The 26,685-nt window shown below is 40.2% G+C and overlaps 1 protein-coding gene across 3 annotated transcripts in view; it reads left to right on the top strand.

The window, feature by feature from the left end:
• LOC126162866 (transport and Golgi organization protein 11) overlaps window positions 1-24,087 on the top strand; it is a 48,443-nt gene extending 24,356 nt beyond the window's left edge. For all 3 annotated transcript variants that reach the window (XM_049919644.1, XM_049919643.1, XM_049919645.1), the window contains exons 4-5: window positions 9,989-10,122; window positions 23,014-24,087. In XM_049919644.1, coding sequence (XP_049775601.1) covers window positions 9,989-10,122; window positions 23,014-23,224 — 345 coding nt within the window. In that variant the 3' untranslated portion in view covers window positions 23,225-24,087. The remainder of the gene's footprint in view (window positions 1-9,988; window positions 10,123-23,013) is intronic.
• The last annotated feature ends 2,598 nt before the right edge of the window (window positions 24,088-26,685 follow it).

A 26,685-nucleotide genomic window follows, 5' to 3' on the forward strand; every position in this document is an offset into this window, starting at 1 on the left:
ACTTACTGTAATGACATTCAGTTTTTGTATTGTTAACAATTTTGTGTTAAGTTCTCTTTTTTCCACTCTTACTAAATTCAAAGGAATAAAATAATGGTAAATGTTATTTTATAAAGTTGCAAAATAGAAACTTTAGGATTCTAAAATATACCACATGTAAAGAACAGCATATATTTTGCTTTTACAAAATATTCAGTTCTTTACAAAAGAAGTGTACTGTTTCGTAGTCATCAGTGTTCTGACTGATTTGATGCCCCACCACGGATTCTTCTCGTGTGCCAGCCTTTCCATCTCAGAGTAGCACTTGCAACCTATGTCCTCAATCATTTGTTGGCTGTATTCCAATCTCTGTCTTCCTCTACAGTTTTTGCCCTTACAGCTGTATGTTTAGAACTCAATAATAGTTTCCAATTTAGTGAACAACAAATTTCCATGAAATATTAGGAAAAGTACAGTTGGAAAAAAATGTTTGATGCCTGTGGCATTTATTATGATTTACATAAAATGATGTCTATAAGGTAACTAATTTTTACCACCAAAACCTTTTACTTTGAAAGGTGTAGATAATGTTTCAATCGGTTGTGAAATAATTTGGTAAAGTGTAGAATTTTTGTAAATACTTTAGTATAAAAGGTTAGTCCAAAAGACTTAAGTGTTGTACCTCATAGCTGTGTTTAAAATGAACATTGCAAAAAAAAAAAAAAAAAAAAAAAAAATTAGTACCACAGTTGTCAGTAGGCTGATGATGGTGTCACAAATTAATTTTACATAGCCATCCTATAATTTTGGTTTGTTACAGTGACAAAAAATGCACAGTGAAGAATACAAAAGAATTAGGCGACTGAATCAAAAACACTAGCATTCCTCACAACAGTAAACTGGTTTTATTCAATATTACTAATCTTTTATACAAACATTCCCACAAAGGAAACCATAGATATAATTAAAATAACTTAATTAAGCACAAGAAACTAGCTGGGGTGAAATCTGTGAACTTACTCAGATGTTGTTACTATTTCTTATAACTACTTATAACTCTTAGCTGGACAAACTTGCCATGGGAAGCTGTGTGATGGGAATCTTGGCTTACACGTTCATAAACCATACTGAAGAAATTAAAGGAATTTAACAATAATGCTGATAGTCACGACAAATGTTACGTCACTGAAGTCTTAGTCCTGTAACAGTCAAAATTGTTGACTACTGTATTCATCGCAACTATCAAAGAGTTTGCACATAAAATGCCAGGGGCACTGTTATTCGCCATTGGCAGTTGATTTGTTCTTGGTGTTTCAAGTGACATTCTGTGAAAGTGTCAGTGTGCTTGAACTTCTTTACTATTAGCAAAGAAGTTCAAGCACACTGTCAGATACAGATCATGACTAACATTAATCCAATGCAGATAATAGTCTCAAGTTCTTTCAGATCTTCTTCTGTGTTCTGTTATGTTAATAAAAGTTTATTATTCCTGGTACACAATTGCTCATATCTCGTATGCTATTTTGGTTGAGTTGCTTGAACATGAAAATTTAATTATTTCATATGTTCAACACTTAGCCGTGCTGACATTGGTGACCAAAACACAATATCGCCAGGTGTGAACAGCCTACAAAGACCAGAAATAGTCATTCAAACACTCAAGAGTAAACAAGGATTTTTTTCATGAAAATGCAAGCCTGAGTGTCTACTAGTGGGCAGACAATATTGTAACTTGTTGTCAGATTGCTTCTGTTCTGGCCTCACAGTCCAGCCCTTTTCTTTCTCCCCAGATAGAAGCAAGCTTCCATTACACATTATAGCTACTAATTAAACAAATTTGCTCTGATGGTCAGTCAGCTCAACCGCCATTACGCAACTGGAGTGGAAGGCACAAGTACTGCTCCTCCTGCAGAAGATTCCTGTCACAAACTCAAGAGGAAATTGATTCTTAGAGTTCCCACCCTCCAAGAAGAGCACACATCTATAGTTCTAAACAGGAGGATATCGGAGAAAGGAAAGTCATGATACCTAAGACGCCTAAGCAGCAAGGCTACTGTACTTGACAACTTGCTATGTATGTGTAGGAGCACCATCTTCCAGCCCATGGTAAAGTTATAGTAGCAACACAGGCAGAAATGCCATTAGTCACTGTCCCTTATGTGGCTGATGGAATTCAAGATGCAATAATATATAATACGAGCCAATGTAGTAGTGACATTGTGCAACAGTGCTTCATCAATGACAGTGACCTGTGCAGATTGATTGCATCTCAGATAAGGTCATTGCTCTAGCTAAACAAGTAAGTGGACTGTTTTCTCATTGCAGCTTCAGCAATGACAGAGGATCTTATTGCAGGAGGTCATGTAGTCATTCCACGATGTACTCTTCGGCCCTGAATGGTGCTTGCTCCTCACCTTGTGCCTACTCTAATGGCAGTGGCAGTCAGACATAGGTGCATCCAGTTGTGGGTTGAAGTCTGCCCATCTCTCTATTAATTATCAGAAGACTATACAAAAATTTCTCGTGGCCACTGGGTCAGACTTGTGCATTTATCCTTGGACTTCACACTACAATTGTCAGCCACCAACATGGTTCTGTCTTTCTGGCACAAACAGTTCATCTGCAGCGACTTGGGGTACACAATGTATTGAGCTGGACTCGGACTACACCACTGTTGCCCATTATTGGAGCTGACTTCCTGGTGCATAATCATCTACTGCCGAATGTGAGACTCGCTGCTAGTATCACTGGACTTCTGACTGCTGGATTCTGAAGCAGTACAGCGACACAGTGCCAAGCTTGTGCAGGCAGGAGAAAGCAAGTATGCTGAGTCGTTTGAAAGGATTCCAATCATAATGTGACCATCAGGCACCCTAAGAGAGGTATGACACAGTATTATTCTTTATTTAAAAATGACTGATAACTCACCCGTTTCATGGCATGGCGTTTAGCTTCTGATCAACTGGCTATTGCAAAAGCAGAATTTTGTCTCAGTGCTCTGGGAAGGTATTATTCACCCTTCCAGCAGTCTATGGTCGTCACATCTCCATCTATTTCCCAAGAAGTGTGGTGCATAACACTCGTGGGGTGATTATCATGCGCTTAATGCAAGGACAATTCCTTTCAGATTTCCGGTACCCCTGTTAAGAGATTATAGCTACGATCTATGTGGTGCATGTGACTGTGTTTGATATGTCGGACTATGCAAAAGCCTTTACATAAATTCTCTGAACCAATCGAGTAGTTTCGCCCCAGTTGGAAGCCAGAGAATTTGCAATTTTTACAGTTCACAAACTGCTGGTCTAAACCTTCAAACAGAGCAACAAAAATACCACCACATGGGGATTGTTGCCCATTTTAGACCAACATCTACCATATTCCGGGTTCTGACAAAGTGATTGCTGACTGTCTGTCTCGAGTTAGCAGTGTAACAAATGTTTTTGATTTTGTCCTAAATGCAAAGGCGCAAGAGTCTGATCAGGAACTCCAGAAACTACGAAATGATACATCACTCACCCTTCAGTTACAACTTGTTGACACTCCCAGTTCAGAGATGAAGCTGTATTGCAACATTTCAGGTGGAATGTCTAGTCCTTTTCTGCCACCCGCATACCTCAGACATGCTTTTGGCAGCCTTCTTTGCATGTGCCACCCTGGTGTCAGATCATCAACTCATCTGGTTTCCATTTTGTAGGACTGTCAAGAGTGGGCTTGTGCGTTCCTTCAATGTCAGCACAGTAAGATTCTTGTTGTTCATGCGCCATTTGGAGATTTTGCAGATAACACAACATAGTAGGACCATGTCCACCATGAAATGATCAGCACTAGTTATTAACTGCAATTGATCATTTCACTTATTGCCCAGAAGTTATGCCGGTTGACAACATATCAGCAGGTACCTTTGCCTATGTGTCAAATTGAATTTCGTGCTTTTGTTATCTACTGCACATTACTGCAGACTGCAGCTGACAGTTGGAGTTGGATTTATTTACTCAGCATAGTAAATTCTGTGGTGCTCTTCATCATAGGACAATCAGCAGCAACTCAGTGAATAACAGTGTGACCAAACATTAGCACGATTCTTGAAAGGATCCATTGACATTCCATGAAATTAGTTGGACAATTGCCTTACCCACAGTCTTGCGTGGTCTTTGCACCACATACAAACCGGACTTAGTTTCATCGCCAGCAGTGTTTGTTTATGACAAAGCAGTTTGACTGTCTGGCAAGTTCAGTGACCCAGGTTCCATGCAGATACCTGACCATGACCATTCAGGCTTCATTTGTCCCATGGCAGGTCGATAGACACACAAACAAACACAAACATACACACACAATTCTAGCTTTCGCAACCAACGGTTGCCTCGTCAGGAAAGAGGAAGGAGAGGGAAAGATGGAAGGATTTGGGTTTTAAGGGAGAGGGTAAGGAGTCATTCCAATCCTGGGAGTGGAAAGACTTACCTTAGGGGCAAAAAAGGACAGGTATACACTCGCACACACACACATATCCATCCGCATATACACAGACACAAGCAGACATTTGTAAAGGCAAAGAGTTTGGGCAGAGATGTCAGTCGGGGCGGAAGTACAGAGGCAAAGATGATGTTGAAAGACAGGTGAGGTATGAGCGGCGGAAAATTGAAATTAGAAATTAGGGGAGGGTGCACGGGACAGGTTTTACACCGGGGACGGTTACAAGGGTAGGAGCCAGAGGGTAGGGAAGGTGGTTTGGGGATTTCATAGGGATGAACCAAGAGATTACGAAGGTTAGGTGGCTGGCGGAAAGACACTCTTGGTGGAGTGGGGAGGATTTCATGAAGGATGGATCTCTTTTAAGGGCAGGATTTGAGTAAGTCGTATCCCTGCTGGAGAGCCACATTCAGATTCTGATCCAGTCCCGGAAAGTATCCTGTCACAAGTGGGGTCACTTTTGGGGTTCTTCTGTGGGAGGTTCTGGGTTTGAGGGGATGAGGAAGTGGCTCTGGTAATTTGCTTCTGTACCGTGGCAAACAAATCTGCTCCAGTCCGGGATCGCTGAACCATTACACCAACAACCTGCAAACAGCTTTCGCATCCCGCAACTACCCTCCCGACCTGGTACAGAAGCAAATTACCAGAGCCACTTCCTCATTTCCTCAAACCCAGAACCTCCCACAGAAGAACCCCAAAAGTGCCCCACTTGTGACAGGATACTTTCCGGGACTGGATCAGACTCTGAATGTGGCTCTCCAGCAGGGATACGAATTCCTCAAATTCTGCCCTGAAATGAGATCCATCTTTCATGAAATCCTCCCCACTCCACCAAGAGTGTCTTTCCGCCGCCCACCTAACCTTCGTAACCTCTTAGTACATCCCTATGAAATCCCCAAACCAACTTCCCTACCATCTGGCTCCTACCCTTGTAACCACCCCCGGTGTAAAACCTGTCCCATGCACCCTCCCACCACCACCTCCTCCAGTCCTGTAACCCGGGAGGTGTACACGATCAAAGGCAGAGCCACGTGTGAAAGCACCCACGTGATTTACCAACTGACCTGCCTACACTGTGAAGCGTTCTATGTGGGAATGACCAGCAACAAACTGTCCATTCGCATGAATGGACACAGGCAGACAGTGTTTGTTGGTAATGAGGATCACCCTGTGGCTAAACATGCCTTGGTGCACGGCCAGCACATCTTGGCACAGTGTTACACCGTCTGGATTATCTGGATACTTCCCACTAACACCAACCTGTCAGAACTCCGGAGATGGGAACTTGCCCTTCAGTATATCCTCTCTTCTCATTACCCACCAGGCCTTGACCTCCGCTAATTTCAAGTTGCCGCCACTCATACCTCACCTGTCATTCAACAACATCTTTGCCTCTGTACTTTTGCCTCGACTGACTTCTCTGCCCAAACTCTTTGCCTTTACAAATGTCTGCTTGTGTCTGTGTATGTGCGGATGGATATGTGTGTGTGTGTGTGTGTGTGTGTGTGTGTGTGTGTGTGTGTGTACCTGTCCTTTTTTCCCCCTAAGGTAAGTCTTTCCACTCCCGGGATTGGAATGACTCCCTCCTTACCCTCTCCCTTAAAACCCACATCCTTTCGTCTTTCCCTCTCCTTCCCTCTTTCCTGATGAAGCAACCGTTGGTTGCGAAAGCTTGAATTTTGTGTGTATGTTTGTGTGTCTATCGTCATGCCAGCTCTTTCATTTGGTATGTCACATCATCTTTGTTTTTAGATATATAAAAACAAAAATGATGTAACTTACCAAACGAAAGCTCTGGCATATATATATATAGTTATAATAGAAGGAAACATATGAGGCAACAGTTTGTTGCGAAAGCTTGAATTTTGTGTGTATGTTTGTGTTCATTTGTGTGTCTGTCGACCTGCCAGCACTTTCATTTGGTAAGTCACATCATCTTTGTTTTTAGGTATATATATATATATATATATATATATATATATATATATATATATATATATACCTAAAAACAAAGATACAGACACAAGCAGATGTCTGCTTGTGGCTGTATATGTGTGGATGGATATGTGTGTGTGTGTGCGAGTGTATACCCGTCCTTTTTTCCCCCTAAGGTAAGTCTTTCCGCTCCCGGGACTGGAATGACTCCTTACCCTCTCCCTTAAAACCCACATCCTTTCGTCTTTCCCTCTCCTTCCCTCTTTCCTGATGAGGCAACAGTTTGTTGCGAAAGCTTGAATTTAGTGTGTATGTTTGTGTTCGTTTGTGTGTCTGTCGACCTGCCAGCACTTTCATTTGGTAAGTCACATCATCTTTGTTTTTAAGTATATTTTTCCTTCATGGAATGTTTCCTTCTATTATAACCATATCATTAATTTGAACCCAACAATTACGTTTGTTATTGTCGCCTTTGCATTTCGAAATCTTTCCTGTCGTCTTATTTCTCTTTTTTCTCTTTATTTTCTCTTTCTATTTTTACCAGTAGTTTCACTTTGTATTCACCTTCCCCTTTTACCGTAATCTACTATACAATTTTATCCCGCCTATATATGCTCAACAATACGTAACCCACTTCCCAATCATAACCAAAAAATTTTATTTTCCGCTTTCAACACTACCGCTGCTATAAAATCCACCGTTTCGGTTCAATAACAGCTGCTTTCACGTATTTAACAACCATTCTGGCTAGTTCTAATAACTTTAAGTTTATTTCCACTTCCGTTTTTCGCACATCACTGATCATTTTAGCCGCTCCCCACAGGTTTTAACGTCATTATTTCTACAATTGTTAGCCCCATTTTCGTAATCTTTCACAACAACACCACTCCTTTAATACGTTTTTTCGAAATTTTCTCGAAATTTTCCCGAATTTCTCCGTCCTTTGACGTGATTTAGCGGCAACACAACCACCTAACCTTTTTCCACATCGCTGTCTACCAACCCAAGTTCACCACAGGATCAACGACGTCTGCTTGTGTCTGTATATGTGTGGATGGATATGTGTGTGTGTGCGAGTGTATACCCGTCCTTTTTTCCCCCTAAGGTAAGTCTTTCCGCTCCCGGGACTGGAATGACTCCTTACCCTCTCCCTTAAAACCCACATCCTTTCGTCTTTCCCTCTCCTTCCCTCTTTCCTGATGAGGCAACAGTTTGTTGCGAAAGCTTGAATTTAGTGTGTATGTTTGTGTTCGTTTGTGTGTCTGTCGACCTGCCAGCACTTTCATTTGGTAAGTCACATCATCTTTGTTTTTAAGTATATATATATATATATATATATATATATATATATATATATATATAAAAAAACAAAGATGATGTATCTTACCAAATGAAAGTGCTGGCATGTTGATAGACACACAAAATTCAAGCTTTTGCAACCAACGGTTGCTTCATCAGGAGAGAGGGAAAGATGAAAGGATGTGGGTTTTAAGGGAGAGGGTAAGGAGTCATTCCAATCCCGGGAGCGGAAAGACTTACCTTAGGGGGAAAAAAGGACAGGTATACACTCGCGCACACACAAACTTGTCTAGGTAACTGTCCTTCCAGTAATTCACTTTAACACCATTGTGTTCCCGTTTCATAGTGATAATATAGAGTGCTTTCCCATTCTGATAATTGCTAGATAAAGGCTTTAAAAAGCTGAAAATGGTTGTGAAATGAAGGAGAAGTTTAAATAAATAACAGCCTGAGTGGGGAAAATTGCCCATTCATTCAGTGACTAATAATAATTGCATTTTATTATAATTCCAGCCTTATCCTGATTTTATATGTTTATAACTTTTCATTTGTCGATATAAGCAGTGAAGAGTAGAATCATATAGCCTCATGGGTTTCCTTTCTTTATTTAAAAATTTTCCACTCATTTTACATGCCTGCAGAAAAATAGCATTCTGTTGTTAAAGACCCTTGCAGACAATAGGCCTGTACATTTTCGGGAAGTTCCTTGAATATTTTACTGCCATAGCGTATTTCATCGCCTCTGCAGATGTCAATCTTGGGGTAGATAATTCATTGCATTTTCTCTGTTTTCTTTATATGTTGATTTAGAAGAAATGCAGTGTGAATAATTGTAAAAGTCTTATTGGTACTGAATGGTTAGCACACTGGATTCGCATTCAGGACGACGACATTTCAAACCTGTGCCCGACTGTACTGATTCAAGTTTTGTGCGATTTCCACAAATCACTTCAGGCAAATGACAGGATGGTTCCTTTGAAAGGGTATGGCTGATTTCCTTCCCAAATCTGAGCTTGTGCTCCGTCTCTAATGACCTCGACAACGGAATATTAAGCACTAATCTTCTCCATATTGGTACTGAAGAACATAACTACATCTCATCTGTTGTTGTCCATTGTCTCATCAGTCAGCACTGATTCATCCAAATATCACAGTGTTGTTTAGATGAGAAAAAAATAGGATATGGGGTATACAGGGTGAGTCAGGAGGATAAATATATGTTTTGAGGGGTGATAGTATTAATGATCCCGAACAAGAAACTTCATTGGGCACATGCCATATTCTGAATGGTTTCGAAGATAAAACACATTTAATTTGCAGTATTGTTTATTCTCTGTATTATTCAAACATTGCCATTGTTTACAATGTACCACAGTATAAAGGAAGTTGAGATGAGCAATTTGTGGTCTATCAAGTCAGAAAACTACGTCATATTGGCATACAGAAACTACCTAAGCTACAGCATATGCGCGTCACACAAGATTTTCAATATTCTCACACTCTTCGCACAAACTTTTACTCCTGGAGAATATTAAATGTGTTCTATGCCAGAAATCATTCAGAATAGGGCATATGTCCATATGAAGTTTTTTTTTGTTGAGAATCACTACTACTATCACTGCTGTAAGCATGTAACTTCCCTTCTGGTTCACCCTGTGTTTATAAGATGATGATGTGTTTGATTTATTAAAGTGTCAGGTAGGGTCATTTTATGTGTGTGTGTGTGTGTGTGTGTGTGTGTGTGTGTGTGTGTGTGTGTGTGTCTGTCTGTGTCTGTGTCTGTGTCTGATTCACCTCCTGACTGACACTTTCTGTGCATGTCCTTTTTTTGTAATGTTTTTCTCACAGTTTTATGTCTATCAGTTTGCATTATATTTCAAATACCGCCATAAGTTCCTCAGTCTTATTGTACAAAATACAATCCAGGTAGTGTCTGATGGCAAAGTTCTTTTAGGAGGAGGAGGAACTTTTCCAGTAAGAATCCTGGCTTTCCATTTGTTCTGTTGGTTTCCAACCTCCGCTTCCCTTTTAGGTGTTACTGTTATTATTATCATTATTATTGTTGTTGGTTTTGTTAATACCTTCACATTTATATTTTAGAGTGGGGAGAGTAAAACTCAAGTACAAAATTTCAGAGAAGCCCTTTTCTCACAATTTTATTCACTTCAATATGTATTATAATTGTAAAAAAAACATTACTCATGGTCTCAAGATTTTCTTCCATCCAGTGCAGCTGTTGTATGTGTCACTACTACTACTACTACTACTACTATTGTTCTACTGAATAACATTTGTTCCATTTCAGACTCCTCCATCAGTCATAAGACTTGATGAATACCCTTTTCCTTCTGCATTTGAGTTCACTTCTGAGGCACCTGCAGAGAAGCCTGGTGCACTTGTTAAACCTAAACCACGTGTGGACCAGAAATTAATTAGCAGGTAAGTTTTGTTTGCAAGTGTTTCGGAAAAGTAAAAAGATTGTTTTAGCTTAGTAGACTTACACACACTTCAGAGCAACATTTATGTAACACAGCAACACTTTTTGATGTCGAAGGCTTTCATCTGGTGACTGTGTTAAAACAGTCTCTCAAAAACTACGAATACATGCATACCAGCCTTCATAATGTTGGCCGGCCGGAGTGGCCGAGCGGTTCTAGGCGCTCCAGTCTGGAACCGTGCGACCGCTACGGTCGCAGGTTCGAATCCTGCCTCAGGCACGGATGTGTGTGACATCCTTAGGTTAGTTAGGTTTAACTAGTTCTAGGTTCTAGGGGACTGATGACCACAGCAGTTAAGTCCCATAGTGCTCAGAGCCATTTTTCATAATGTTGGACAAAATGTGCTAATCCTACTGCATAACTGCTAACTTCTGTCCGTTCAGCCAGTTCCATTACAACTTTCCAACTTTTATTTGCCAAATAGTATTGAGTCCTCTTTATTTGCTGTTGCCCAGTCCAACAGTTAAGATAAAGTGAAGAAAAAAATTTCCGGGCTGGTCCATAATGTGACCTATTTCTGGTTGCCCAGTCTGATGCACTGACATTGCAACTGGTTAGCCAGTTGGAAGGATGACTGTTACAGACAGCCACCGTAATAACGTCCTGTTTCGCTATGTAAACATGGTTGGTGATTGAAACAGCTACTTGCATCCAGGTAAATGTTGGCTGGATGGCGCTTCCTGTATCAACATCACTGTGTCCAGTGATGATGATAAACAGCTGTGGGAACTTTAGCAGTTTCACTACAGGTTTGGAGTGCCTTGTTTCCGCATTTGTATTGAACAGTACAGTTACGAGATGAACTGAACAAGAGCAGTTTCTCAATGGAAATTCAAACTGCAGTGTTTCATTGTTAAACTGTGCTGTACTTGTTTGTTCAACATAATCACATTGAACTGCTGCATTGCGTTCCTCTTCGTAACATAAAATATACTGGGTTGCTGCCTGCCAATAAGCAGCTGTACAGGGTTAGATTCATAGGTAATTAACATTTTAAGCTCCAAGTTACTCTCTCATAGATTCTACCATGCTCAAGCTATGCAGTCACTGCAGTGTTACCTGCATAAATGAATAGTATGCCCATCACCACAGGCACCAGTTCATGTCAGTATTCTGATAGATTTCTGGAAATAACTATCTGCGATTCTACTAACTGCATATTTAGCATTTCCAATCACAAGAAAAATAGTGTGGGTTTAGCAGTCACTATCTTTTTCTTTCACTTGCTTACTAAGCAGGATCCAATGCCCAATGCAGAATTTGGTGCTAATTGCTAGGGCACAAGGATACCCACTCCTCCTGCTGCACAACGTAATCACAATGGTAGTTTACCTTTATCTGTGGACAGACAAAACCCTTTGTGGTTTTCTGAGATTACATTCAGTTTGTGTCAGAGGAGTACAGTAAACCATGAAAAACATGGCCATGTTATACTATCGATCTGCTCATATATGTTGTAAAAACTCTAACCATATTCTGCATTAGAAAACAGTGGAAAATTGTAAAATTTCAAAGTCAAAAGCATATCCTCTGTAGAAGTTGACAAAGCTTTGATCTTGCAGGGTGCAACACAGTGCAACATGCAGTCATACAGTTAAGGACTCAGTAGTCCAGTGGGCAAGGCTACAAATAAGCTGCTAAGCCAGATAGCGAGAAGATCAAAACAAATTGCAAAAAGATTTAGAAAACATATCTGAATGGTGCAAAAATTGGCAGTTGACCCTAAATAACGAAAAGTGTGAGGTAATCCATGTGTGCTAAAAGGAATTTGTTAAACTTCAGTTACACGATAAATCAGTCTAGTCTAAAAGCCGTAAATTCAACCAAATAACTAGGTATTACAATTATGAACAACTTAAATTGGAAGGAACACACAGAAAATGTTGTGGGGAAGGCTAACTAAAGATTGCGTTTTATTGGCAGACACTTAGAAAATGTAACAGATCAACAAAGGAGACTGCCTACACTATGCTTGTCCGTCCTCTTAGAATACTGCTGCATGGTGTGGGATCCTTACCAGATAGGACTGACGGAGTACATTGAAAAAGTTCAAAGAAGGGCTGCACCTTTTGTATTATCACGAAATATGGGAAAGAGTGTCACAGAAATGATACAGGATTTGGGCCGGACATCATGAAAAGAAAGGCATTTTTCGTTGTGACGGAATCTTCTCACAAAATTCCAATCACCAACTTTCTCTTCCAAATGTTGACACAGACCTACATAGGGAGAAACGATCACCACGATAAAATAAGGGAAATCTGAGCTCGTATGGAAAGATATAGGTGTTTGTTCTTTCCGCATGTCATACAAGGTTGGAATAATAGAGAATTGTGAAGGTGGTTCAATGAACCCTCTGCCAGGCACTTAAATGTGATTTACAGATTATCCATGTAGATGTGCCTGTCTCATATCTGGTGACTGGGTAACGCATAATTGCCAGTCCCGGATCGACAGGTAGGTTTCACATGTACCTCCTGGTACAGGCCAAGCCCAGAGGGGATGGGTGATTGCCTGAGCTGCGGACCTTCCAAAATTGCCAATTGGTCCCTCTGTCAAGTGTTCGAGAGGTTTGATCTGAGATGTGAACAATCACCTAAGGAGGGTACACTCCCCTCTGAGGGAGGAACCCCCTTTGGAAGCAGAGCGTGCCATCGGAGATGCTGGCAACTATAGCGGATTTTCTCTCAGTGAACCAATCTTCTTCTCCACGGTCAGTGTCTACTAACGGAATGAGGCTCTAGATTCACAGACCCTCCCTGCTGCACCACGGTTCCTCGTGGTTTCACTTACTGGAGACGGTCAGTCCTTTGCTACAGGAAATCAGTTTATTATTCAGAAAGGTGTTGATGCAATTGCTGGCCCTGTGAAATCCTGCTCTCATTTACACAATGGCACTTTGCTTTTGGAGACTACTTCTGATTCCCAAGCGTGACAACTGCTTGCAGCTTCGCTTCTCCTCAGCTATCCTGTTGGTGTCAAGGACCATCAAACACTGAATTCCTCCCGTGGTGTTATTTGCACTAGGCTGCTCGAAGGTCTGACCGAGGCAGAAATCCAAATGTACCTCCCTGATAGGGGCGTCATTACAGTTCATCGGGTGATGAAAAAGGTAGATGCATCCTTAGTGTCCACGCGCTCTCTTTTTCTCAATTTTGGTAGAGTGATGCTGACATAAAAGAACAAAGCAGGCTATCAAGTGATCGCAGTCTGACCATACATTCCAAACCTGATGTCCTGCTACCAGTGTCTTCGTTACAACCCCACTCAGCCAAATGTGTAACCTGTGATAGGGATGCTCACAAAGTTGGTTGTCCACCTCCATTTTCTCCACTGCATCAATTGCAGTGGTGACGGTGCAACCTCCTCTTGAGATTGTCTCATGCATATGCTTTCCATATTTTTAATGATCATGCTATGATGGCAAACTGCATTTGTTATAAACAGTTGCATACACAGTGTCGTAGCGTTCTTTGGAATAGCAAGAAAGCTAGCTGGATTTCATGTACTAGTTCTTTTAACAGTTCCACTCACTCTGCCATCGTGTGGGCCAACTTCTGACAACTCTCTATGACAAAGATCCAGTCCCCAATGTCTGGCTTGACCTTAGCAGATGATGTGGTAGTGGACCCTATTGCTATCTCCAACTCCGTGGACCACTATTTTATGGAGATTTGGACCTCCACCCACTATACCCTGCCTTCCTCCATCGGAAACAAGTGGAGGCGGCTCTAGCAATACCCTTCTCTTCTCAGAGTCGAGAGTGCTACAGTGCTGCCTTCACTATGAGGGAGCTCGTTCATGTTATCACTTCATCCCAATCCTCCGTCTCAGGGTCACAAGATGTTCACATTGAGATTTTGCGAAACTTCTCTTGTGAGCAAGCACTTCCTCCTTCATACGTACAATCGCATCTGGGCGGAGGGCACATTTCCTAGATGTTGCTGTGAAGCCACTGTCATACCCATACCTAAGTGCAGTAAGGACAAACACTTTTCTTCTAGTTACCACCCAGTTACCCTCACTAACTACGTTTGCAAGGTGATGGAAAGTATGATTCATGTCTTGTTGGTGCGGTGGCCCAAGTCTCGCATTTTATTAACCACTGCACATTGTGGATTTTGAGTGCGCCCTTCTGCAGTTGGCCATCTTGTCACTTTGTCAATCCACATGGTGAATGTTTTTCTGCTGAAATGCCAGATTGTGGCCATGTTTTTAGATTTGGAGAAAGCCTGCGACATCTGCTGGAGGACTGGTATCATCTGTACTCTCTACATGTGGGGCTTTCGAGGCCGCATGCCCCATTTCATTCAGAAATTTTTAAAAGACCAAATTTTCAAGGTGCATGTGGTTTCTGCCTTGTCGGACACCTTTATCCAGGAAAACGGGGTGCCTCAGGGTTCCATCATGAGCATTGTCCTCTTTGGTATTGCCATATCCCTATTATTGCCTGTCTCCCATCAGTTATCTCCGGCTCCTTTTTGTTGACAGATTTTGCCATCTATTGCAGTTCGCCACAGACCTGTCTACTTGAGCGACATCAGCAGCCTTGTTTCGATTATCTTTACTCATGGAGCATCGAAAATGGCTTTCCCTTTTCCACTGACAAAATCCTTTGTATGAATTTCTGACGGTGCAGTTGGTTTCTTCCACTGTCTTTACATCTTGGGCCTGTTGCTCTTCCAATCATTGAAACTACGAAATTCCTGAGGCTAATACTTGATAGGAAACCTTCTTGGTCCTCCCACGTCTTACCTGGCCACCTGCTGTTTGCAGTCCCTCAATGTCCTATGTGACCTCAGTGGTACTTTCTGGGGAGCGGATCGGACCATCCTCTCCATTTGTAACAGTCCCTTGTCCCTTTGCAACTGGACTATGGGTGTTTTGTTTATGCATCTTCACGACCATCCATCTTACCCTCTCGCAATACAATCCACCATCATGGCATCCATTTGGTCACTGGCTCCTGTTAAACTAGCCCGGTTGAGTGCCTGTATGCAGTCACTGCCGAACTACTGCTGTCGTACCGCCATGATTTTTCTCCTCAGCAGATACGTATGCTGTTTGTCTACAATGCCTGGCCACCCATTCTGTGCCTCCTTCTTCAATGACTCCTTTGATCACCAGTATGGAGTGCATGCCACTTCTGTTACCTCCTGGAGTTTGTTTTTGGCTATTGCTCCAGTAGCTTAACTGCATGCTACCTGCCATTTTCCGAATGGGTGTGAAACCCTTCACCACCTTGGCTTCATGCAGCGGCCCGTATTCACCTTTGAATTCATTCGCTTCCTGAGGACACTACTCCAGCCTCGCTCTGTCACCGTAAGTTTCTCGAGCTTTGCATGGAACTTCGCGATAATACCTTTTGACTGACTGGTGTTGAGTGTGCCTTCATTATTAGTACTGACGATTTTTGATATCTGCTTCCGGAACACTGCCCAGTATTCACAGTGGAATTCTTCACCCTGTATCAGGCCACACAGTACATTCGGCGACACAGGCTTTTCAATTGTTTCATCTGTTCAGACACTCTCAGTGCCCTGCAGAGCCTGTGCGCACTGCACACCGTCCATCTCTTAGTGCAACGGGTCCAGGAAAGCTTTCAGTTGCTCAGTCTTGATGGAGCTACTGCCATATTTATATGGGTCACTGGTCACGTCGGTCTGACAGGAAATGAGGCTGCTGCAACTGCTGCGAAGGCTGTAGTCCTCGTTCCTTGACTTGCTAGTTCTTCCATTCCCTCTGATCTCATGTGTTGCTATCTGTCAGCAGATGGTGTCACTTTGGCATCCTCACTGGTCTTCCTTTCATGCAAACAAACTCTAGGGATTTAAACCTCTCCCCACCTCCTCTCAACTCCGTTGCTGCGAGGAAATCATTTTATCTACGTTGTGTATTGGGCACAGCCTTTTTACCCATGGCCATTTAAGTGGTGATCCCCCACCACTTTGTGCTCATTGCCCTCACCCTTTGACAGTTTGCCATTTCATGACAGAATGCCCTTTTTTTAACCACTTACATTCTCATTTATGTTTGCTTTGTGAATTATCAGGAGTTTTAGCAACGAAGCACAGGCTGTCGACCGTTTTACTTTCCATCTGTTGTATCAATATGGCGAAGGAGAATTAATCTTTAGTTCAGGATCTCCGTTGTCTCTGTGGCATGGACCTTTCTCCAAGACCCTATTTTTAGCTATCTTTCCTTCCATTGATTTGGCTTAATGTGTAGCTGGTTTTAACTTCTTTTTCATCCTCATGTTCTACAGTTTTGATACTGGCACTTATGACCCTAGTTATTTTTGCACCCTAAAACAAAGCAAACAGTTCAATAAGGGTTCAATACACTTCATTTTAATAATATAAAGGCATCATTTAGGATCACTAACTAAAAATGGTGGTGCCGATAATAAGATTGAGTGGATGCCTATCATTCCTTTGAGAAACATTAAGGTTTTGTGTATCTGTTGTGTCCCAAGAAATAAATATTACGACGTGTTCAAACTCATGAGACACCTAAAACAATAAAGATAGTTTCAGAATTTTGCCCCGTCTTGAATAAATTTTGGTGAAGGCCAATGTTTGCAAGGTACTTTTGTTTCCACTTAACAAAAATTCTGATTAGTTACAGTTCCTTTGTTACTGATCTACCTGCATAATTGATTTAATACTAATACACTAAACTAATTTATGTTAGATCTACAACCTGTAAAAAATTACCAGTAAACCTAGGGTAAGTAGGTCTGAGACGAGGGTGCCACCAGAAGCATTGAAACTGCGAATAATTACATAATCTTATGCTATGGAAAATGTCACTGCTGTGGGATTCAGTGTGAACTTAGGTATTAAAATGTGCATTTATATGGTTGTAGGTTTATAGCTAACATTAATTCCCAGGAAAATGCTTGGCCGTAGCTTTTAAGGGTCTGTAGCTAGATTTATACAGTCGATTGGAGCAAACCACCTCTAGTGCAGTTTCTTGTACCCTAGATAATTATGAATAATTGTTAGAGGTGCATGAACATTGTTGCAGCACATGTACCATACAGCACATCAGTTTGTTAATAAGGAGAAAAATATGTAAATAATCAAATGTTACGTTTACTTTATGAACATAACAACCACCACTGCCACTACTATTACTCCATTGTGCTGTATAGTGCAAAATATTGTTCGTTGTTCTCATTACAATTATCTGCTAAGATAGCGTGTTCAGTTGCAATCCGTCATGTAAAAATGATAAAAATATCCATATGATTTTTAAAAAAATTCATTCAGTTTTTAAAAACTTACAAAATAGTAATTTTTTGCCAAGTGTAAACTTTTTGAAACAATTACTTTCTGAAGGAAGGCAAAACAAAATACATTTAGGATACCTCACAGTTGTTCTCTCTACCTCTCTCCATGTCTTCCTCATTTTTGTTGATAGAATTGTAATAGGGAATGGTTAACAATATATTAGAAGGAAATCTGGTAGCCTTTTTTTATTTATTCATCTGCATATTGAAATCTTATTGGAAAAAGTCCCCTAGAACTCTTTAAGGAATCATTCACTTAGCTGTTCTCTCACATAAAGTCATAGGTGCTCGCGTCAGGTCAATTTGACCTGAGAGTCTTTTCTTCTGTACCTAGTCTTTGGCATGGTGAGAAACAAAGGTAGCCAGTCCCACGTAAATTCCATTGTTATGTGATTGAGGTCTGCTGAATACCATTGTCACTGTCATTGTTTTTTTGTGCGTGTTTTGACCCGACTGGACTACCTGTGTCGCTCCAGTGTTCAGTGAAGTAACCCAACACGACCACTTGTGCTGTTCAGTATTTCAAAGAAGTGACCAGACCTGAGTGCTTATGCATGATCACCATCATAGTCTTTGATGTGCATCAACTCGGAAGTAAATTTGTTACTTCTTTTCAGGTCAGTTACATGTTTTAGGAAGTGTTCATTGAATACATGGAAGGTTTCAATGTTGTTTCTCACGTCATTTCAGAAAATGTCCAAGTTTCTCATAGATGAGGAAATTGTCAGAGGTGTTATGAACTGATGATGAACAGTCTCTATCTGATCGTAGTTCAGAAGATAGAAAGGACATCATCGAAACAAATTGGCACGATATGGATTCAGATGTAGTTGCCTCTTCAAGTGACAAATCTTTGAATTCATTGCTAGCAATTGTTTCAGTATGAATAAAGATGGGCAGACTTAATGGCATATGAAACCAGTTAGTCACAGGGGAAGACACAAAAGCCAAGCCGGCTGCTTTAGTGCTGGCTACAGCAGTGAAGACTCCAGCAGAAATCATCTCTCTTTAATTTCATAATAAATTGATGGATGACATTATTATGAACACTAACATGTATATAATGAACATTTGTAGGTAGTTTGATGGATCTCGTGACGCACAAGATACTCACCGTATGGAGATGAGTGTCTTTCTAGGTCTCCTGCTACATGCAGCTTCTCATCTCCATTTGAAATACATGTGGGACACGGGTGGACAGTTACTATGGCATATAGAAGATTCCTGTTTGTACTTTGCTGTATTTGCTTAGATGGCAAAAGAATTAGAGATGAGAGGAAAAAGACTAGACAGGTTAGCTGCTGTGCGTGAACTTACTGCACCATTGGAAGGTAAATATTTGGAGTTATACACTCCTGGAGAATTCGTGACAATCGACAGGCAACTAATTCCATTTCATGGACGATATTCCTTCTGACAAAATCTGCCAGAAGAGCCAAAGAAATGTGGCCCAAAGCTTTTTTCCATTAGTGGACTCGAGAGTATTTTGTCATAATGGCCTTTGAAATATATGTAGGCACAAAGCCAGATGGTACTTTCAACAGACCAAACAATTCTTCAAAAATAGTTCAAAGTTTTATTATTCCTTAAGAAGGCACTGGCAGAAATATAACTACTGGCAACAGGTACACTAGCCTGCGACTTGTAAGAATTCTATTGATAAAAAGGTTGACATTAGTAGGAGTATTATGAGAGAACAAACCAGGTCTTTCCCTACAATTTTTGCCCAATAAACAAAGAACTGTAGCTTCACACCTGTGCAGTTTTACAAAAAAAATCTAGCAATGGTGTCATATTTTCCAACCATATTGCTATCTGTTGTACTCCTCTCTATGATCCATTATGATGGAAAAATCAATTAAGATAGAGGCCTTTAGAAAAAAACTGGAAGTTATAATGTTTTATAATCATACGAAAGGTGGAGTAGGCATTTGTCATCAGTTATGTTGTAATTACGGTGGTGGCAGAACAAGAAAAAGATGGCTATTAGTAGTGTTTTTGTATTTGGTAAACATACCTGCTCAGAATTCACACATCCTGTACAAATTGAGCCCTGGTAATAAAGTTACAAGAAGTTAATTCCTGAAGAATGTGCCTGAGGACTTATTAGTGGACTATATTGTCCAAACGATGAACAGTTCGTATAAACATCAGATTCTATGACAAAAAACGAAGCTTTACCTAGCAGAGAGGAATTGGTACCAGCACACAAAGATGTGAACAAGACGACCAGCTGCCACTACCTCACAAGAGGAGGTGTCACTAGTGCCCAAGTGCAAATGAAAGTAAGCATTCCACAGTGTCTGCAATTTGTTCCAAACATGGATGTAAAAAGCATACTAAAGTGATAACCATACCGTATAAAGATGACAAAGAATGAACATTTTATTCCAGGTAATGTAAAGTATCATATCTCTATCTTAAAAGGTTACTAAAACTCCATGTTAAAAAACTGGTTATTTGAAAATAAAAGATGATCAAAATATCACAGAAATCATCATCATCATTTTAAAATGGCATAAAATGTTAAATAATTATCACATGGTATGATGGAGTATTGTGTGCTCGTAGACCCTAGGGCTTGTTTGATCAAATGGGTGCAGATAACACCTTCATGTCCTGACAGTAAGTCGTTTTACACAGTTGATATATTTTTTCCTTCTAGCATAGCTGATGCTTGTAGTTGACACAACACATTTCTGTGTGTTTTTATCACCATTTTGCTGTCTGTCTTTTAAGCCTATAAGGTTTCTAGGGTAAACTTACAGGGGCGGTCAGTAATACCAGATGGAGGTTAGGCATCTGCCTCACCAGATTCAGGCACCTTGACAGTCTACAGTATTACACAGGTGAACTGCCGTATTGCTGACAAATTGATTTTGCAGGACCTGTGAGGACTTCACTTACACCATGTACCACTATAGTGGTGGAACATCACCATGGTATTTGTAACACCTCTATTTGCTCATCTTGTGTCTCCTGAAGTTGCTGTCCCTCTCGCTGAAGATCAGGCGTGGTTGAGGTACTGTTTATGATTTGGCAGTGAAACAGTTCTGGGAAAAATGCAAATCTGCTCTCCAGTAAAGAACATGTAAATTCTTTTTAATGAGTGCCATTAATTTATTCAGCTTTGAAATCTTTACCACAACACTGTTCAAAATACAGTCATGAAATATTATGCAGTATTCCTTAGGATTGACTGCTAGATAAGTCATGAGCTTAAAACTCATTAAATATGACAGAGATCACTTTTAAATGTTACTGAATCAATAATGATGTTGCATAATAACCAATCTGTGGGGTGAACACACTTCTGCTCAAAATACTATCTATAACAACACACAACCTTGCACTGATGATTGCTCACAGTGGTGGACGTCACTGAAATCAATGTTGGCTGCAGTGGAGTTTCTGTTTCTTAGCTTTTGAGCAATCGGCGGCTGCTACCATATAAGACCATGCTATGATCAACCAATAGAAATGCCGTGTGGCTAGGGCCACTCGTTAGGTAGACCGTTCGCCTGGTGCAAGTCTTTGACTTGACGCCACTTCAGTGACTTGCGTGTCGATGGAAATGAATTGATGATGATAAGGACAACACAACACCCAGTCCCTGAGCGGAGAAAATCTCCGACCCAGCCAGGAATCGAACACAGGCCGTCAGGTATAACATTCTGTCGCGCTGACCACTCAGCTACCATGGGCAGACATCAACCAATGAAAAGTTGAGATGCTGGTTCCAAGTGAATAGTCATGCCTTCACTCACGACCACAATGTAATAGCCAATGTGCTACCCAACAGTAGGGCTTGACACACATTACACAACATTATGGCCCACCCTGGACCAATTTGCAATGAATATTAATTGCTCTTATGCTTTCTAAATATGCCCATAATGAAATGAAATGCACCGCTTTTCTTTCGGATTTCCTAGATCATCTATTGTATATTGTGAACTGTAATGTATAACACTCCATGTGATATACCTCAAGTTAAATTTACATCTGATGATTGCTCCCTTTTTAAGAATGACATGGTAAGTTCTGTTGACTAACAACTACTGAATCCAGTGTCGTAAGCCAGTTTGGAGAATTCCAAGGAAAGGAATTGTGCTCAACCATTACTATGTTGAACAGTTATTCTGTTTAAGCTACTAGTCGCAGACAGTTTTGGATGTGAACATGAGCCTTATTAACATCCCAGCATATCACTTATAAAACTACCATATAATATTAATGGAAGTAGAGTTGTAATGTTGGATGCAGCAGGAATTATCATAATTTTCTGAAGACACAAAATTGTAGGCATGTGGGAACGTGACATAGAAGATGTAAGAATTATTGCTACATATCACTTTTTTTTATTACTGTACTAGAACACTCTTGTTTATCATTAAACTTAAAATTTAGTGGTTCCTGAGAGACCTTTAGCTACTTAAGACCAGGCATACGTTAAATCTTGCGACAGTGAATAAAATGAAAGCTGTGGGACTCTAGTGATAATAATATAATGTGAAGTATAATTTGAAACTACGTGACACATTAAAACTGTGTTCCAGGCAAGACATAGACCTGATACCATTGCCTCTAGTAGGCAGGTATTCTATCGACTGAGCTATCCAGTCGCAACTTGTGACTTGCCCCCGCAGTATTATTTCTGCCTGTACCTTTTCTCCTGCCTTCCAGTTTTCACAGAAGTTCTCCTGCCTGTCTTGCTGATGGTGGAAAAGGCATTTCTTTGCATTTTTTTCTGCTTTCAGGAATGATAGTCCTGCAAGGTATGTAAGAGAACTGTGAAATTTTGAATGTAGAAGAAGAGTTACTGGCAGAAGCAAAGCTGTGAACACAGTTCGTGAGTCGTGTTTGGATAGTTCAGTCAGTACAATACATGCTTGTGAAAGGCAAAGGTCCTAGACAGAGTCCCGGTCTGGCACACAGTTTTAACATGCAACGATATTTCAGTTCAGCATACACTCTGCTGCAGAGTGAAAATTCATTCTTGAGAAGTAGTATTTCATTATGAATTTTGGCTTGTGTTACACAATAAGGAAAATGACTTGCTTCATAGTCAGATGAGTAAAATGCTTAAACCATTTCATATTTTTTTCTTTATTTCATCAGACTGGTAAAATGAGTAGACCTGATATCACAAACCTTTTAAATACGGTTCAGAGGAAGGTTATCCTAGTATGCTTTTTTAAAAAAAGTTTGAAATTATACTCTGCATGTAATCACCTTCTTGGAAGATAAATAATAACTAATCTGGGTAATGTAGTTACCAAAGGAGTGAATCTTACTACTGACAAATTTGTAATCCAATATGCAGAATTCACAGTTGTAATGAATACAGGTAGCATTTTGTTAGTAAGTGGATGACATAGCCTAGTTTTAATTATTTTAATGACTTAAAAGTTATTTATTCCAAAATATTTTCATTGTTAACTGGTAATTTATTGGAGATAAAGAGTATCATACTGCATTAAAGTTTGTATTTAAATACAAATACTGAAAAATATGTACAAATAAAATAATTTCCAGGGAGGCCACACCACCAATAGGACCAGCAGAAGGTCTTTCTTACAACGAAGAAATCACCCACTTAAGACGACAAATGGCTAAATTAAATCGTCGTGTCATGGCCATAGAGTTGGATAATATTAAAAGGCAGCAGCGTGAAAAAATTATTTTGGCTTGTGGACTCGCATACATTGTTTTGAAAACATTAATATGGCTAAATCGCTCACAGTAGTAATCTGTAAATAATCTGTTAAAGAATGAAACTGTTCTTGTTAATAAGCTATGTAAATCCAAAGGTGCATTACTTGTAAGGTGGTGTGAATATAGTGTGCTAATGTATCACCAAATAAATATCCATGAGGCTTGTGACAGTTTATGCAAATTAAGGCTGTAATAAAATAGTATTAATTTTTGTAAGCCGTGTTGGTTTCTGTGATTCTGAATAATGACACTAAGCACCTGTGATCAGACTGACTTTGACTCCAAACATTGTCTGCTTATTAATCTGGAAATATAGCTTTTATATTTTTGTGCATTTTAGTTTGCAGTAGTTTTGTTCTCAGACTTTGAACATTAATGATAAATTTGTGTATTTAGCCTTTCCATGACAAAGCTGAGCTCAGTTGGCTTGGAAAAACACCTTTATGCTTACAAAGGAACACTATTTGTGGATTTCTACATCTGAATACATTGGGCCAAGCCAAAACAGTAGCTCCACAAATAATTATAATGTTTTCTGATATAAAATGTTTTCATTCCATTGTGTATCAGAAATGTGTGTAAATCTTTGTAAATATGAAGTCAATGTCAGTGACAATTGTTGAAAAATAAACTTTTTTATATATTCTAATGCAACATGGCAACTTTTCCTTGCAGAATTTTGTTAATCAAATAATTAAAGAATTTTAATCCTTGCTAAAATTGCCGTTGGTCAGTTTAGACTATTGAGTATGGTTGTATTGATGACACCATAAACAGTGACAGTTGTGAAAATACTTCACTTAATATTGTGTGTTGTAGTATTAGTTACAGATATATTTATTACACCACCCACTTTTGTGTGTTTGACCATTAAAAGAGTGTGTGAACTATTAATTAGCTTTTAACTTTCCTGTTATGTTCGCAAAACTAATTCATCCTTTCACTGGGTTTCACATACACTGAAAAGCCAAAGAAACTGTTATCGGCATGCATATTCAACTACAGAGATACGTAAACAGGCAGAATACGGCACTGCGGTTGACAGTGCCTATATAAGACAACAAGTGTCTGACACAGTTGTTAGATCGGTTACTGCTACTACAATGAAAGATGACCAAGATTTAAATGACTTTGAACATGGTGTTATAGTCAGCACATGAGCAATGGGACACAGCATCTCCAATGTAACGATGAAGTGGGGAATTTCCCGTACGACCATTTCACAAGTGTACTGTGAGTATCAGGAATCCGGTAAAACATCAAATCTCCAACATCACTGTGACAGGAAAAAGATCCTGCAAGAATGGGACCAACAACATCTGAAGAGAATCATTCAATGTGACAGAAGTGCAACCCCGCAAATTGCTGCAGATTTCAATGCTGGGCCATCAGCAAGTGTCAGTGTGCAAACCATTCAATGAAACATCATTGATATGGGCTTTCAGAGCCGGAGGCCCATTTGTGTACCCTTGATGACTGCACAACACAAAGCTTTACACCTCGCCTGGGCCCATCAACACCAACATTGAACTGTTGATGACTGGAAACATGTTGCCTGGTTGGACGAGTCTTGTTTCAAATTTTATCGAGTGGATGGATGTGTACGGGTATGGACACAACCACATGAATCCATGGACCCTGCATGTCAGCAGTGGATTGTTCAAGCAGGTGGAGGCCCTGGAATGGTGTGGGGCTTGTGCAGTTGGAGTGATATGGGATCCATGATACATCTAGATATGACTCTTGACAGTGAGACATAGTAAGCATCTTGTCTGATCACTTGCATCCATTCATGTCCATTGTGCATTCCAAAGGACTTGGGCAATTCCAACAGGACAATGCAACATCCCACACATCCATAATCACAACCAAGTGGCTCCAGGAACTCTCTCCTGAGTTTAAACACTTCTGGCCACCAAACTCCCCAGACATGAACATTACTGAGCATAACTGGGATGCCTTGTAGCATGCTGTTCAGAAGAGATCTCAACTCCCTTGTACTCTTACGGATTTATGGACAGCCCTGCAGGATTCATGGTGTTAGTTCCCTCCAGCACTACTTCAGACAGTAGTCGAAGTCAATGCCACATCGTGTTGCGGCAATTCTGCGTGCTCACGGGGGTCCTACACAATATTTGTCAGGTGTACCAGTTTCTTAGGCTCTTCAGTCTAATAACTTTGTGTTCTCAAATGAAATAGGCATAAATCATTCTAAAGTTTGGCTCCTTTCTTTCAATTATTTGGACTTGAACATAAGAGTGTTGATTTCATGTCTGTATTTTTTTAGTGTTGTTACCAATTGATCTACAGCACCTTCCATAACATCATGTTGGGTGTCGGCTAGCCATTGTACCTTGGTTTATCGAGTTCCTTTTATGATGGTGAATCTTAAGTCTTCTGTTTTTATTGTATGTTCTTAAAGATTGCAGACATGTCCTATGCAATTAAACAAAATAATCCAGTAAGAAAATAAAATTCTTCTGAGCCTTCTGGCTCCAAAGATTTTCCTCAGTATCTATTGTTCCACTTTCTTGATGGCATTTGCTTTTAAAGTTAATGATGTTTCACCTGCATAGTACTTCCAGGAGAATGTCCGACTGACAGTGGTATCGATGACTTCGATATTTCCAATGTTCCCAATAATTTTACCTAAATAGTTGAAGCGTTTCACCTATATTATGATGCCACTACTCATCATAAGTGACTCCAGCTTTGAGTTCATGTACTGTGTAACAGGTCTGTAGGCCACTTTTGATAATGATCTCATGAGGCTTCTATAGGATGTGTCTTGGTTCAGTGGAGTCTAGGAAATTTTTGCTATGTCATCAGTAAAGACAAAGTATGTGATGTTAATTTGTTTACTTTGTGTTCCTATATTTATTTCAGGTAATTTCTTCTACCTTTTTTTTATTATATCATACCAGACTATTGATCCAAAACCCTCAGGTCTGATCTCTAGTTACTCTGAGGATTATCTGTCACTTATCACTTCTTTCACGTTTGGCAATGTTTGTTGTGAAAAATGCTGAACTGCACTGTAGTTTGGAGTCCTCATTAAACTGTAGGTCCCCCTATAACTGACTGGATCAGTGAGTTCAAAGGTGACAGGAAGACAGCAGCATATCACCTCCGCAATGACCATGCGTAGTAAAACAAGTCCTAAGGAGGGGAAGTGAGAATTCTTTGTGGATGACAGAAAAGAAATATTTTGATAATTGTTTGGGTCAGCATTGTGACCTTTTTGTCTAGTGGGTAATTCACAGCTGTTTTCCAATCTGCAGCTATAACTTCTGTGCCACACATTAACAATGACGGTTTGTAGTTAGTGAATTAAAAGTTTGCCTGCAATCTTCAGCATCAGGACAGTTGTACCATTTTCCAAGGGATTTTCTTTTTAATGTGTATTTCTTCGTGGATCAAGCTATATGATTCCTGGCTAGGGATGGAAGTGTTGAATTGCAGCTGTAATGCATGACATTCACAGTTGTGAAA

Source organism: Schistocerca cancellata, chromosome 2, assembly GCF_023864275.1.
Source record: "Schistocerca cancellata isolate TAMUIC-IGC-003103 chromosome 2, iqSchCanc2.1, whole genome shotgun sequence".
Taxonomy (NCBI): Eukaryota; Metazoa; Arthropoda; class Insecta; order Orthoptera; family Acrididae; genus Schistocerca; species Schistocerca cancellata.